Source organism: Lissotriton helveticus, chromosome 9 (assembly GCF_964261635.1).
Source record: "Lissotriton helveticus chromosome 9, aLisHel1.1, whole genome shotgun sequence".
Classification (NCBI taxonomy): Eukaryota; Metazoa; Chordata; class Amphibia; order Caudata; family Salamandridae; genus Lissotriton; species Lissotriton helveticus.
Window position 1 is genome coordinate 419,149,907 of NC_136070.1, and position 15,718 is coordinate 419,165,624.

General features: G+C 45.2%; 1 protein-coding gene across 2 annotated transcripts in view; it reads left to right on the forward strand.

The window, feature by feature from the left end:
- The window catches only part of PPP2R5C (protein phosphatase 2 regulatory subunit B'gamma), a 1,473,822-nt gene that overhangs the window by 1,371,443 nt on the left and 86,661 nt on the right, over positions 1–15,718 (forward strand). For both annotated transcript variants that reach the window (XM_078660190.1, XM_078660191.1), the window contains one exon: positions 6,798–6,914. In XM_078660190.1, the coding sequence (XP_078516316.1) occupies positions 6,798–6,914 (117 nt within the window). The remainder of the gene's footprint in view (positions 1–6,797; positions 6,915–15,718) is intronic.

Sequence of the window (15,718 nt, forward strand, 5' to 3'; positions counted from 1 at the left end):
GTTATTATGACTCTGTACTCCCTATGGTAATTAGTCCAGTTACGAGCGTTTCCTTTTTGAGCTCACTGATGCTCGTTCCTGACTGCTCTATTTTTTGGACGCTTACGGAGTTCATAGGAGTGAGACCCATTAAACTATACATTCCATTTCCCCGTAATAGAATTGTCACATACTGTATATTATTTTAAATGGTATGGTGAATTCAACTCAGTTGGGACTCTTCACCCGACTTTACATACACCGACAATTGTCTTACTCTACACACAGTGCCTCTAGGTGCATCTTTGAACTTTGAAACTTGAGTGGTTCCCAGATCATTTAACTTAGTCTATTGTCCCGGTCCATGAGAATCAGCCCGCCGTGACGCGGTTCCTCGCCAGCACTTAGCGGCTGCAAGCATTCGCGTGTCACAGAGTTTCGGGACCGGCTTCTGTTCCTACGATTTATTCAGTGACTAGCAGCACCTGCCTCGCGGTAAGCCCATCTATAGCGCACGTTAGGCTGTGCATTTGTTTAAACTTTTCAATAGTGCCATCATGTTTCTGATGACAAATAGGTAACGCGCCCTTTTGTTTCAATGATAACATTTTAGATTCATGCACGGGGCTGCCAGCCTGAATATAACGGGACCGCAGAGGAGCGTTGAGTTACTGTTTCACTTTTGTAATGTATATACCATACCTTGCTGCATATCGGGATGGAAGAGTGATGCTTCCTTTCCTCTTTTTCCCTTAGATTGTGCGCCCTCGTGCTTTAACAGTGAACTTACATCAGATTGGGTATTATGCTGTCGGATATTAAACTCCTTGCCCTGCAATAGCGCCAATCGCTTTATTTGTTGGATTTACTATTTTCTGTCCTTATTAATTTACTCCCATCTCCGTTTTTAGATTTCTTAATTGAATGGCCAGTCTTTTAAATTACACGTGCCACTTTTCACGGTGTTGCACTTTGAGCTATTGGCATTGTTAAATGACAACGCCTTTTATTTATGTTTTTAAAATCAAAACATGAATAAAAGGCATTGTCATTTAAAATGCCAATAGCTCAAAGGCGTAAATGCAAGACCTATTGCATTGCAGACTTTAGTGGTGCCTTTTGTTACTTTAACAACCTCAGCGTCCTGCTGTCCTTCATTTGCATGCCACAGATGCTGCAGACAAAAGATTACAATCTTTCTCATTCAGCTACTTCACCCTTAATTAGCCTGCCTGGTTTCCTTTCTCAAGTGTAGGGATTTACACATAAAGTCACACTCCAGTAGGCTTTCAGTCTGCGTTTTTCCCCCAAACAATTTGAGTTTAGTTGCAAACACGTAGCTTCAGCTTTCCTTTTAAGAAAAGAAGTGCTGGTGTTGTAAATAGACAGCAGCTTTACATTGTATATGTATTTTAGTACAAACATGCATGTAACTCTACATTTGTTGTTTTGTTTCTTAAATAAAAAGGTTTTTTTGTGTGCTTCTTACTTTAAGGGAATAGCAGTACTTAGTAAAAAATGCACATGATCCAAAACTATCGCCTTTAGTGGAGCCACAATACCAATTCTATGTATGTGTACCTACAAACACTCGGCTACAGCCGCTGTCCTAGTACATAACTTGCAAGAAATAAAAGGCCGGTGCTTTTATGAGGCAGCACCTTTACACTGTATTTATTTTTTAATTAGCAGAACGAAGGGCATATAAGCTAAAAATGTAAACTATATTAATTGCAGTGTTTTTTCTACTGCGTAATTTGAAAGGAAACCTGTGCGAGGGCTATTATCAGAGGGCAACTGTCTGCTGCTGCTGAGCGCCACAACCCACCAGTTTATATGTAGCATTGCGCGATCTTTGTTTATTTTGAGACGGAAATGTGCTGTGGCTTTGGACATGCAGCAGCTTCACGCCAAGTATTTTTGCCTGTCTAGAAAGACGAATATAATGGAAGGAAGGCACTCCTTTCTTTTACAATATATAATTTGTTCCTCTTATTTTTCACATGCGTGCTGCAGCGGTGGCACGTTTGTCCTACTCCCGTGCCTAATTATCTACCAACCTAACTTGAGTGGATCAACCACTCAACCTCTGCGCACTGTTGCTTCTAGTGAGTCACACTAGTTAAATCATCATTTTCAATTTCATTGTAATTCTCTCACAAAAAATTTTTTCAACATAACCACATTCACCTTTCTCCTTTGAAAGTGTGATATTTAATCATCAATTCTTTACAAAAAATTCTAACATATATTCACAAAACAACAGTTCATAATTTCACTGTATCAGCAAAATACAATCTTTTCTTTGCAACTTTAAAGTTGATGTAGCCCGATGCATTTCGAGTCCTAGATGGACTCTTCCTCAGGGGCCTAAAAATGTGAAAATCTTAAGTCAAGGGGATAAGCGGTAGTTACGACTATAGTTTGCAATACGAAGCTAAGGACTGCAATGTTTTCGTTGTAGGTGGCAATTTTGAATAGAGACGAAAACGTGGCGTTTTTACATTCCCAGAGACTCGAGGTAAGCAGAAGCTCGACGAGGTGGTTTTTAGATTTAGGGCATTTGGTGGAACGTTGTTAGCGTGTATTAACAGTCAGAACTCTCGTTTTACAGGTACCACAACCTCGTGGTTTGGTTGTGAGTATATATTGTTTCAGCACATTCACGTTTTAAGGTGCAATGGTGGTGGTTTTTACATGAAAAAGGTGTAAAAAGTGCATGCTGCAGCCATTATTATTCTTGTACATGATATTATGTTGTAGTGAGCATCTGTGGGTTTTTGAAACTTGAATCTGACAAAAACTGGATATTATACTGAATTTGCTGACTTAAGATTTTCACATTTTTAGGCCCCTGAGGAAGAGTCCATCTAGGACTCGAAATGCATCGGGCTACATCAACTTTAAAGTTGCAAAGAAAAGATTGTATTTTGCTGATACAGTGAAATTATGAACTGTTGTTTTGTGAATATATGTTAGAATTTTTTGTAAAGAATTGATGATTAAATATCACACTTTCAAAGGAGAAAGGTGAATGTGGTTATGTTGAAAAAAATTTTTGTGAGAGAATTAAAATGAAATTGAAAATGATGATTTAACTAGTGTGACTCACTAGAAGCAACAGTGCGCAGAGGTTGAGTGGTTGATCCACTCAAGTTAGGTTGTCTAGAAAGACGACCATAGATAGACCTGTTTTACCCCATCCTTGTTTCATGTTGGGTTAAGTCTTCACAAGGACGTCAGGCTTAAACCCGTGCCCCCTCTAACACAGCAAAGGCCGCATCTGTGGTTTCTAGAAATGGGTTCCAGGTATAGGATTCATTGTCTGACTTCAGCATGCACCTTCTCACAACCCCTTCGAGCACTGTTATCTTAACATTTGTGTTTCTCTCTCTTACGATGTCTGCCCTGCCACTATTTACTTGGTACCCTCACACCTCCTCACCCTCACACACCCTCAAACCCTCTCACCCCCTCACTCACCTTCACCCCTCACACACCCTCACTCACCCTCACCCCCACACACCTTCACCCACCCTCACTCACCCCCTCACCCACCCTCACACATCCTCACACCCTCTCACCCTCTTACACCCTCACACACCCTCACACACCCTCACCCTCACTCACCCTCACCATCACACATCCTCACACCCTCACTCACACCCTCACCCACCCTCACACCCTCACTCACCTTCACAGCCCCTCACCCACCTTCACACCCCCTCACCCTCACACCCTCATACCCTCAACCCCTCATCCTCACACACCCTCACACCCGCACCACCCTCACAACCCTCACCCCTCACACCCTCACTCACCATCACACCCCCTCACACCCCCCTCACTCACCATCACCCCTCACACACCCTCACTCACCCTCACCCCCACACACATTCACCCACCCTCACTCACCCCCTCACCCACCCTCACTCACCCTCACACATCCTCTCACCCTCTTACACCCTCACACACCCTCACCCTCACTCACCCTCACTCACCCTCACTCACCCTCACCCACCCTCACCATCACACATCCTCACACCCTCACTCACACCCTCACCCTCACACACCCTCAAACCCTCTCACCCCCTCACTCACCCTCACACCCTCACTCACCTTCACCCCTCACACACCCTCACACCCTCACTCACCCTCACCCCCACACACATTCACCCACCCTCACTCACCCCCTCACCCACCCTCACTCACCCTCACACATCCTCACACCCTCTCACCCTCTTACACCCTCACACACCCTCACCCACCCTCACCCACCCTCACCATCACACATCCTCACACCCTCACTCACACCCTCACCCACCCTCACACCCTCACTCACCTTCACAGCCCCTCACCCACCTTCACACACCCTCACCCTCATACCCTCAACCCCTCATCCTCACACACCCTCACATCCGCACCACCCTCACAACCCTCACCCCTCACACTCTCACTCACCATCACACCCCCTCACACCCCCTCACTCACCATCACACCCCCTCACACACCCTCTTACCTCACACACCCTCACTCACCCTCACACACCCTCACTCACCCTCACACCCTCACTCACCTTCACCCCTCACACACCCTCACCCACCCTCACTCACCCTCACTCACCCTCACCTCACCCTCACTCACCCTCAACGCCTCACCCTCACTCACTCTCAACCCCTCACCCTCACTCACCCTCAACACCTCACCCTCACTCACCCTCAACCGTTCACCCTCAACACCTCACTCACCCTCACTCTCACTCACCCTCACTTACCCTCAAACCCTCAGCCTCACCCACCCTCACCCACCCTCAACCCCTCACCCTCACTCACCCTCAACCCCTCACACTCACTCACCCTCACTCACCCTCAACTCCTCACCCTCAACACCTCAGCCTCACCCTCACTCACCCTCAACCCCTCACCCTCAACTCCTCACCCTCACCCTCACTCACCCTCACCCTCACTCACCCTCAACCCCTCACCCTCAACACCTCACCCTCAACCCCTCACAACACATATTGTGTTACAATAGGTGTCACATTTGCGGAAGATAAAACTATCTAGAGATGTAGCATAACGACCAGAGCTGCCATATAAGTCACGTAAATACAAAACATGTTGCATTCCAAATGCTATAGATGTCACATTTGCAAACGTTATAACTATTTGCAAAACGAAAAATGTAAAACTCTTCTATTGCGAGACCTATTGCATTTTCAATGCTTGTTTTTATACAGTCATCATACACAATCTTCCCCCTCATCTCAGACCTTCGTGTAGCTAGTTCCAGGTTATTCTCTGCAATTTAAACGGTCTGTTCCATATCCTGTTGAATTTCCGCTTTGTGTTCTTTTATATTTGACTCTCTCTGCTGCAACAGTCCATATTCTATCACCTTTCTCTAAAAGCACTTGCCTGTGATCTTCCTTACACTCTAGCTATAAATCTTATGGCATATCTAGGTGGGGTGTGACCCTGCCCACCTACCAAGTAGCATCGTATTTTGTTCGTGGTCTGTTGTGGCTCCTAATACACACGACACACCTTCCTGAATTAGTTGTCCAGGTAGACAATCTGCTAGTCATACTTTGTGGCAATTGGTGACTATCGAATAGGCTCTGTTAACGCTCCACAGCCATGACGGTTATCAAGTGTCTTATGACTCTCCTATTGTACAGTATTCTTCTTGGTAGGCACCTTGTGGTTGGCTGGGATTTAAATCTCGATTTGGCCAGACTTGTTTACACTCTTAAAACCTGCCGTCTGGTGTGCTCTGCTTTTATCTGATGGAGCAAGATACCCAGCATTCTGGAAACTGACATTTTGTTACTTTGGGAGGACATTAAAACCAGCCAATCTGCAATTATGCCCATCCATTAATATTAATTTACTCAATGCTGTGCTTTGAATTGGATGTAAACGTTTACAGAGCTTAGACACTTTCACTGACTTTCTCCAGGTGTGTCTATCGGGCGTCTATGAAGGGCACCTACATTGGCAAATCCACATTCGCTATGCATGAATTATGCTTTTGAGATCTCCTACTTATGCTGTGATATATTAAACAGTTTTTCTAAGGTTAAACTGTATGTTTCTGCCCTCTCATTTCTCGTAACTCTTGCAATCTAGCTATATGCTGAGAATGGGAGAGAGCCATTAAATAGAAAAAGGGTAAAGGTTCCTTTATGGTAACTTCTATACTTCTCAAGAGGCTATCTCCAGTTCACAACATCCTCCCACCAACCCTCAAGAAATATCTAATGTTCACATTGGTTCCTTTCAAGATAGAACCAGGCACGGCTGTGCACGGTGCTTTACTTGTAAAAAAAATATATATATATTATTTCCGGGGCCCAGAGCTTTCCTCAGAAGCTTATGCTTGCTGCGTTGTCTTTATTCCTCCTCATGCTTCTTTAATCCACCACCAGATATTCATGCCCCTTTATTTCATTCTTGCGGGTCCTGCTTTCTCCCCTTGTCACTGTTTGTCTTTCTCGTCCTTTGATGAGAAAAAATAAGTGTTGATCCCCCAAAATGAATGCCGGAGCGGCACACCTGCAACCACTAAGTTAAATTAAGCACTGGCTGCGCATCTGCTGTGTCCTTGTATGGCATGCTTCCAGTTTCAGCATTGAGTGACTTAGTACTTGTATGTTTAGAAGTAGAGCCTCTGTGCAAAAAGTAGCAGTTATCATAATGCTGAAGTTTTCCCTTGTCATGCTTTCATTCAAGTAACAAAATGTTAGTGGTTCTTTGAGTTTTGTGGTATAATAGCTATATTACCAACAATGACACCTTAAACAATTTCCCTTTTAGTACTCTGCACGTTCTGACAACAGTACTTTCAACAGTCCGGTTGCAATGGAAACAGATGGTCCCTTAATTGAAGATGTTCAAATGCTGAAAAAGATTGTGAAAGAAGAGGCTTCTCTGGTAAACTTAGAAATTCTTGCTTTTGTTTGAAATACAGTTCTTTTTTTATTTATTTGTATTCAGTAAGTGTTTTTCATGTTGCCAAGAAAGTACCTGTATAAATATGGTAGGTAGGTCTCCATGTTGTGTGAAAACTGCACCAGGAATTTATTTTATGTGGCACAGTCATTTGTTTAATATTTTAAGTTCATTAGTATTGATGGGTATTTCTAACTGCAGATGCCCTCATCATGTGCATCTTCCTAGGTGCCAGACTAGATCCAGAAAAAAAAGCTGCTTACCTTTACACTGTGGTTCTCCAGTATTGATAGATGTTCGAGGCATATGAGCTGCAGATCACCCACTGTGCATATAGATCGCCATCTGGTGTTGGGCCCGGATGTTTGCACTTAAGTGAGTCCTTTGGACCATAGTGCGCATGATCATCGGCTCCATCTTCAGATTGTTTTTTTCCGCCATCGGGCTCGGATGTGTTTATCACGCTCCAGTTCGGTGCCGTTAACGATCCAACTTTCAACGCTATCCTTCACCCTATTCTCCGGTATTGTTTTCGATCGCGAGCACTAGTCGACGCGCATCTCTACAAGCAGAAGACTTCCAATCGTCGACGAAGGCCTTCGGGCCTACCTAAGCCAAGATATCTGGCTCATGGAAAGGACTCCATTTAAAAGGTGTCCTCAATGTAGATCCAAGTTTTCACACCCAGATCTTCATGAGGTGTGTAACCTCTGCCTTTCCCCGAAGCTCGAGGCCAGAGACTGTCCAGCTTTCGCCTCCTTCCCCTCCAAGAAGACTATTTCGGATCGTCGAGCTCGAAGAAGCATGGCTCGATCGTTGACGTCCATTTCAGGTGACATCTTCCAAGAGGGCGTTGATGTACCAGAGCAGGAGTGAGTCGAACAAGGCCTTCTCAGCGCCTCCGAAGCTCAGGACTCAGACGTCGAGGACATCACTCCATGGCAGCGGGTCGTAAATACTGACGTCAACCCAGAACCACTCCCCCCAACCCCAAAAAATGGCTTCGGTAACACCTTCACCTTCGGGCCCAGGTGCACACCGGCAAAAGACTTCTGATGCCCCGCCTCCGGGTTCGGCTAAAAAGTCCATAAATAAGCCTACAGGCCACTCGGGACCGAGTCAGCCTGCCACCGGTGCCAAAACACTAACCCCAACACCGAAAAAGAAAATGTCGTCCTCTTCCGTGCCGACCGCTGCCTCCACGTCGACACACTTGACACCAAAAGCTGCCAGCACCGACCCCTCCGTTCCGAAAACATCGGAACTGAGCAAAAAACCATCGGAACCGGTCAAAAAGCCACTTAAGAAAACGGCTACCTCTCAAACTTCGGAGCCAAAAACATCGTTGGAACCAAAAAAGACTTCCAAGCCAAAGGGGCCTAAAGCCACTCCGGAACTAGTTCCACTTAAGCCTTCGGAACCGAAAACATTGGTGCCTAAAGACCAACGTCAATCAGAAGGGTTTTTCAACCTGATCCTAAACAAAAAACTCTTCTAAAGGACCAAAGACAGGTCATCTTCTCTTAGTTCCAAAAAGAGACCAATGGACATGCCTCTACTGGCTATATCTCCACCAAGGAAGAGAGACATTGCAACATATCCTCTCAGAATACCTTCTCCATCTCCTCCTCCTCCTCGACCTCCCCCTCCATCTCCACCCCCATCTTCACCACCACCAGATCATGATCATGATGATGATGACACCTCTAATGAAGAAGGGGACGGTGCAGGCAATGAACCACTAGAGGATTCCAGTCCACCTTACACCCCAGACCCTTGGGATGATAACATACCAGATGTCCCTAAAGTACCACAGGAGGATGTATATCCCTCTAGACCTTCCCCTCCTGAGGACACCATGGATTTCAACCAACTCGTTCACAGAGCTGCACAGATTTGCATACTGACCCTGTAGAGAAGGATTTCTTAATAGACACGTTTGATACATCACAAAGGTCCAATTCTGTTCTCCCCATGTTAAAAGGAGTGACTAAACACGCACCTGAGGTGTTCAAAGATCCTGTTAGGGCTAGGGTTATTAACCCCAGGATAGAGAAAAAATACAGGTCTACCCCTACAGACCCTGTTTACTTCAAGGGACACATACCATTAGATTCATTAGTGGTCTCCAACGCCAGAAAAAGGGCCAATTCACAAACGTCAGGGGATGCTCCGCCTCCAGACAAAGAATCAAAACTCTTGGACGCTTCTGGTAAACGAACAGCGTCACAAGCAGCTAATATATGGCGAATCGCCAATGCACAGGCTTTGCTGGCTAGACATGACAGGGCACATTATGATGAGCTAGAGACGCTGTTGCAACAGCTCCCTGATAAATACAAGACCAAGGCCAATAATCTTATACAGGAGGGTACATTTTATTTTATTTTTTACGTGGCAGATACCGGCTCACCACTACCCACCACCCCCCCCACCCCCAAAGATACCACCCAAACAACGCCCAATGTCTCTAGAACACTTATTGCTGTTAAGGCAGGAGGTAATTTCCCTCCTTTAAAAACAAGCAATAGAACCTGTACACCTGCATAAGCAAAACACAGGGGTTTACACCCTCTACTTCCTCATTCCAAAGAAAGACTGTTCTCTCAGACCCATTTTGGATCTAAGACCCCTAAACCTGTACATACAATCAGACCATTTTCATATGGTCACACTTCAACAGGTCCTTCCTCTGCTATCACAAGGAGACTTCTTTGCTACTTTAGACCTCAAGGACGCCTACTTCCATATTCCCATTCACATGTCACAGGAAATATCTCTAGTTTATACTAGACAATCAGCATTACCAGTTCAAGGTACTCCCATTCGGAGTCACCACAGCACCCAGGGTCTTCACCAAATGTCTGGCAGTAGTTGCAGCTCATCTAAGAAGACAACAAATTCACGTCTTCCCATACTTAGATGATTGTCTCATAAAACGCCAAGTCATACAACCAGTGTGTACAGCACATTTCAGCCACCATTCAACTACTTCACAACTTAGGGTTTACCATAAACCACGCAAAGTCTCAACTACTACCGTCCCACATACAACAGTACCTCGGTGCCACAATAAACACCTCAAAAACATTAGCATATCCCAGTCCACCCAGGATAGCAAGCATGCAAACCCTCATAACAAAATTCCAGCCGCAACACACACTCCCAGCTCGAGTGTTCATGCAGTTGATAGGGATGATGGCCTCTTGCATATTTATAGTACCTCACACATATTTATAGTACCTCACACAGACTCCAGATGCGTCCCCTACAGGAATGGTTAGCACAACAGTGGAACCAAGCTCAAGGTCCGCTAACAGATCTGGTGTTGGTGGATGGCCGCACCCATCACTCTCTGCAGTGGTGGAACACCAAAAACCTTTCAAAAGGCAGCCGTTCATCGAGCCGGTTCCCCAGGTATTGCTAACAGCAGTCGCATCGCTCTCCGGCTTGTGAGCTCATCTATTACATCGCACTATACAGGGCATGTGGACACCGCAACAAAAGTTGTTCCACATTAATCACCTGGAGTTACTAGCCATTTTCCTAGCGTTAAAGGCCTTCCAGAAACAAATATCAGACAAAGCTGTCCTAGTCCGCACCGACAATATGACAGCAATGTACTACATACAGAAACAAGGCAGGACACACTCCATACAGCTCTCTCAACTAGCACAAAGCATATGGAGATGGGCTATTCCTTAGAAACATTTTCTCCTAGCCCAACACGTTCTAGGAGTCCAGAACAACATAGCAGATCTGTTAAGTCGTGAGACGGAACAGATTCACAAATGGGAACTTCACCCGCAAGTTATTCAACCATTTTCCAGTTGTGGGGGCAGCCAGAGATAAATCTCTTCGCCACACACAAAAACGCAAAATGCCCAAAGTTCGCCGCCAGATATCCACACCCACTGTCATTCCACTAGTGGTGCGCAAACTGCAGCAACACTCACTCCTAGTTGCTCCAACATGGGCCAGACAACCTTGGTACCCCACATTACTGGAACTGTTTGTAGTCCCGCACCAAAAACTACACCTCTCGCCACGCCTCTTAACCCAGAACCATGGAGAGATCAGACACTCTGACTCAGCACAGCTTAACCTAGTGATCTGGCTCCTGAGGTCTTAGAATTTGGCTACCTTAACCTTCTTCCTGACTGTATGAATGTTATCAGAGAAGCTAGACGCCCCCACCACTAGAGCTTGCTATGCAGCCAAGTGGAAAAGATTTGTCATATACTGCAACAATAGCAACATCAATCCCTCAGATGTGTCAGTCCAACACATCATGGGTTACCTGCTACATCTGTAAAGATCTAATCTAGCGTACTCATCTATTAGGTTACACCTTGCTGCTATAGCAGCCTACTTAAAAAACAGACAACATTTGTCACTATTCAGAGTGCCTGCCATCAAAGCCTTTATAGAAGGACTGAAAAGAATAATTCCACCCAGAGTACCAACCTCACCTGTGTGGAACTTAAATATTGTTCTCACAAGATTAATGGGTCCTCCATTCAAACCTCTGCACAAATGTGAATTGCAATTTCTCGCATGGAAAGACGCTTTCCTAGTGGCCATTACTCGACGAGTCGGTGAGCACAGGCACTTACTATTCAAGAACGATTTTTACAACTCCATCATAACAAAGTGCTTCTCAGAACAAATCCAAAATTCCTTCCTAAAGTTATTTCTCCCTTTCATCTTAATCAGTCTGTAGAGTTGCCAATATTTTTCTCGCAACCACAGTCGCAGAAAGAGCTCTTCATAAGCTAGACGTAAAAAGAGAACTCTATTATATTGACAGAACAAAACCTTTTTGCAAAACACAGCAACTTTTTGTGTCCTTCTCACCACCACACAAAGACAACCCCATATCAAAATCTGGAATTGCAAGGTGGATTGTCTAATGCATACAAATTTGCGATCAGAAAGCAAAACGTACATTATCTATTCCCCCTAAAGCCCACTCTACCAGAAAAATAGGGGCTTCAATGGCTTTCTTAGGGAACATTCCCTTAGATGACATCTGCAAAGCAGCTACATGGTCTACACCACACACATTCACAAAACACTATTGTGTAGATGTGCAAGCAAAGCAACAAGATAGTGTGGGCCAGGCTGTACTCAAAACATTATTTCAAACAACTGCAACAGATACTGGTGGTCGCCGCTAAGGTGGAGTACTGCTATACAATCTATGCACAGTGTGTGATCTGCAGCTCATATGCCTCAAACGTAAAATGCTACTTACCAGTATGCGTCTGTTCTTGGCATGTAGAGCTGCAGATTCACAGACTCCCACACGGCTACCTTTACCTATTCCAGTATTATCTTATTTAGATACAGCATACATGGGCATCTTTTCTGTTTCTCACAAAACTCCATAATCTCCCTAACTGGCAAAAAAACAATCTGAAGATTAAGGAGGCTGCCCTGATGGAAGTGACGGACATAATCAGAATGTCCCTGGATAAAGGGACGCCTACTATGTTGGTCTTATTAGATCTATCGGCGGCTTTCGACACCATCTGCCATTCCATCCTGCTTTGCAGATTACAGGAGATTGGTGTCGAGGGGCAAGCTCTGGCATGGTTGGAAAGCTTTTTGTTACAGAGATCTCAGCAGGTCAAACTGGAGCCATTTTTCTCAGCAGGCAACCTAGTGGACAAGGGGGGTCCCCACAGGGTTCCATTTTGAGCCCAACATTTTTAAACATTTATGCGTCTCCATTGTCTGCAATTATAAGGGCGTCTGGATTCGAGACAATTTCATATGCAGATGACACACAGGTGATTATCCCATTCAATCTGGATCCCGGGGTCATCAAAATCAAATTCAAGACCTGTATGTTGAACATTGCGGCCTGGATGAGGGACAATTTCCTCTAGTTGAACTCTAATAAGACTGAGATCCTCCTGTTCGGGAAGGCGGAGGAACTATGGACTTCGGAGTGCTGGCCGGCGGAACTGGGGGAGGGTCCCCGCCCCACTAAGCAGGCCAGGAATCTGGGAATCCTGCTGGACAGCTACCTTTCTACTGAAGAGCATGTAAAATCACTGTCTAGCTCTTGCTTTGGCATTCTGAAAATGTTAAGGAAAGTCTTTCCCTGGATTCCTGTGGAGGCAAGAAAAACTCTCATTCAGGTGTTAATTGTGAGTAGGCTGGACAACGGAAATTCCCTACTAGTTGGGCCAGAGAAGATCTGTTCTCTATGCTACAGGTACTGCTGAATACTGCAGCCAGAATGGTTTTGAATAAACCGAGACGTACTCCATTTCGTCCTCTGCTGCAGTCTCTGCATTGGTTACCCGTGAAGGAGAGCAGTCTTTAAACTTTTGATCTTGGTGTTTAAGGCTAGGCAGGGCCTGGCTTACCTAAAAAAGAAGGTATGAGCATATGTGCTGGGACGTCAACTAAGATCTAGCAACCAAAATCTGTTTGCCCCGTGCAAAATCAAGAAAGTGAGAGCGGGCAGGCTTTTTCCTATCTAGCCCCCTTCCACTGGAATAGGCTACCGGAATCACTACGTGAGTGCACCTCCCTGGCACACTTCAAAAAGAGCCTAAAGACCTGGATGTTTTAATATGCCTTGGCCGTCCAACGGGCCTGCTTTTCTGTATTGGCGGGCTCCGAGAGATCCCCTTGGGGATGATTCGCTGCGCCATACAAATGTTAATAATAATAATAATTATAATAATAATGATGGAGCAGATGCCCATGCACACTATGGTCCAAAGGAGGAGTCACCTATCTTGTGACTTCCAAAGACTTTTCCAGGGCAACAACAAAGTGCAAACATCCGGGCCCAACACCAGATGGCGATATATGCACAGTGTGTGAATCTGCAGCTCTACATGCCAAGAACAGATGGATACTGGTAAGTAGCATTTTCCTTTATAGATTTGCATGCTTTGAATGTTCCCCATTGTGATGGTGGGAGTCTAACAGTAAGATAGCAGTCCCCGACTTTAAACTTAATTCCCCTTGAAATTCAGTAGTATTCAGAAACCAGTTACCATAATTGTAGAACAGCTACCATAATTTTAGAATATCCAAACTCCAGCCAATCAAAGCATAGATCCATCCCCTGCAGGGCCACCTACCTCCGATTTTGAGCACAAATGCAGTTATAAAAAGAATAGAGGTATGGATTGGTGAATCTGAAAGGGGAGGACGGAGGGTCTTATGTGAATCTATAAAAGATATCAATACTGGAGAACCGCAGTGTACAGATAAGTAACTTGTTTTTTCTCCAGTATAGTATCTGTTATAGATTCACATGCCATGAATCAGAATAATAGGCAGTTATAAGGAACACAGGAGGCGGTAAAACGGGTGAACCATCCTACCATGCGACCCAAAACATATAATAATAATCAAAAGTAGACCATGTAAATGTAGAAAGAGAGACAATCACCAAACCGTATCATAGGAAAAGGAATAGACCTTAATAAGAAAAGGCCTACCTTGTGCGAATAGTCGTCGCAAGGCCACTTGTCCAACTGCAATATCCGCCTTCCGCCATGCATCTAGGCAATAGTGCCTCGTGAAGGTATGGACGTTTTATATTAATAACAAAAGAGGGAGTGGAGAGGTGGTGTCCTAACCGAACACCGGGGGTCGATTCGACCTCCCCTTGCAATTTATCATAAACACTAGGATCCACCCTTGAGTGATTATGGTAGAGGATGATTTAAATCCAGGCTCATGTGCATTGCCTACATTGGTTGGAACACAGTGTTTCTTAAATACCCCTCACACACCAAAAGGGCCCTTGGTGTCATGCTTCATTATAGGGGTCTTCGCGCCGCTCTACGGGACGCGGAGGGCTACTACCTGCACTGATATTGTTCACTTTGTGATGGTGTGGAAATGCGTGAGTGGAAGGTCAGGAGTGGGTGAAATGTGAATGTTAAAAATACCTAGCTCCTGTGGAGTAGAAACTTTAATTCCAAGGTGCCGGTATTGTTAAAAAGGTGTGGGTCTGAGGTGTGTTGTTTCAATGTACAAAGCCTCCTGTGTGTGTCAACATGTTTCGAAGCGTGCTGCTGCTTCTTCAGGACAGGTAAACAGATCCCTACCGTTCTCACATAGCTAGTTTGACAATGTCATCAATGATGTGGTGCTACACAAACAGGTAGTGAATGCTACATGTTCGAGACCAATGGTCTGAATATAAAATACGATACCAAAAGGAAATTCCTTAAGGGTAATCTGTGTGGTTGTTACTCCCACTACTTTCTGGTTCCCAAGAAGGGCAAAGGGGGCCTACGCCCTATCTTGGACCTGCGGAAAGTCAACGGCTTCCTCCGGAAGGAGAAATTCAAGAAGCTGACTTCTCTCAGATGTGAGTCCCTTGCTCACTGCACCATCAGGATTCAAGCAAGCCGGGCCGAAGACGGCTGCAATGCCAGAAACCGGTCCTCGGAAGCTTGTTTCCTTTCCAGTAAAGAATTGGCTTGGTAGTTTGGTCTGCCCTGTTCCCATGATGCACTGGGCCAGGGACAGACTAATTTGCATATAGCCAGGTTCTGAACTGGGATGGTGCAGTGAGCTAAAAAACGGTGATGGATCAAGCCCTGATCTTTTGACTGGGTATGAGTGTTCTGCTTAATTCAGATGCTCTGTCCATCACCACCCCCTTTTCTGAATCCTACAGTATCTAGGGCCATTCCTGGGCACTGTAAGTGCAGTGATGCCATTAAGAGTATATGGTGCTGGGAGGTTGTCATTACGAACTCCACAGCACCATAATGGCTACACTGAACACTGACAAGTTT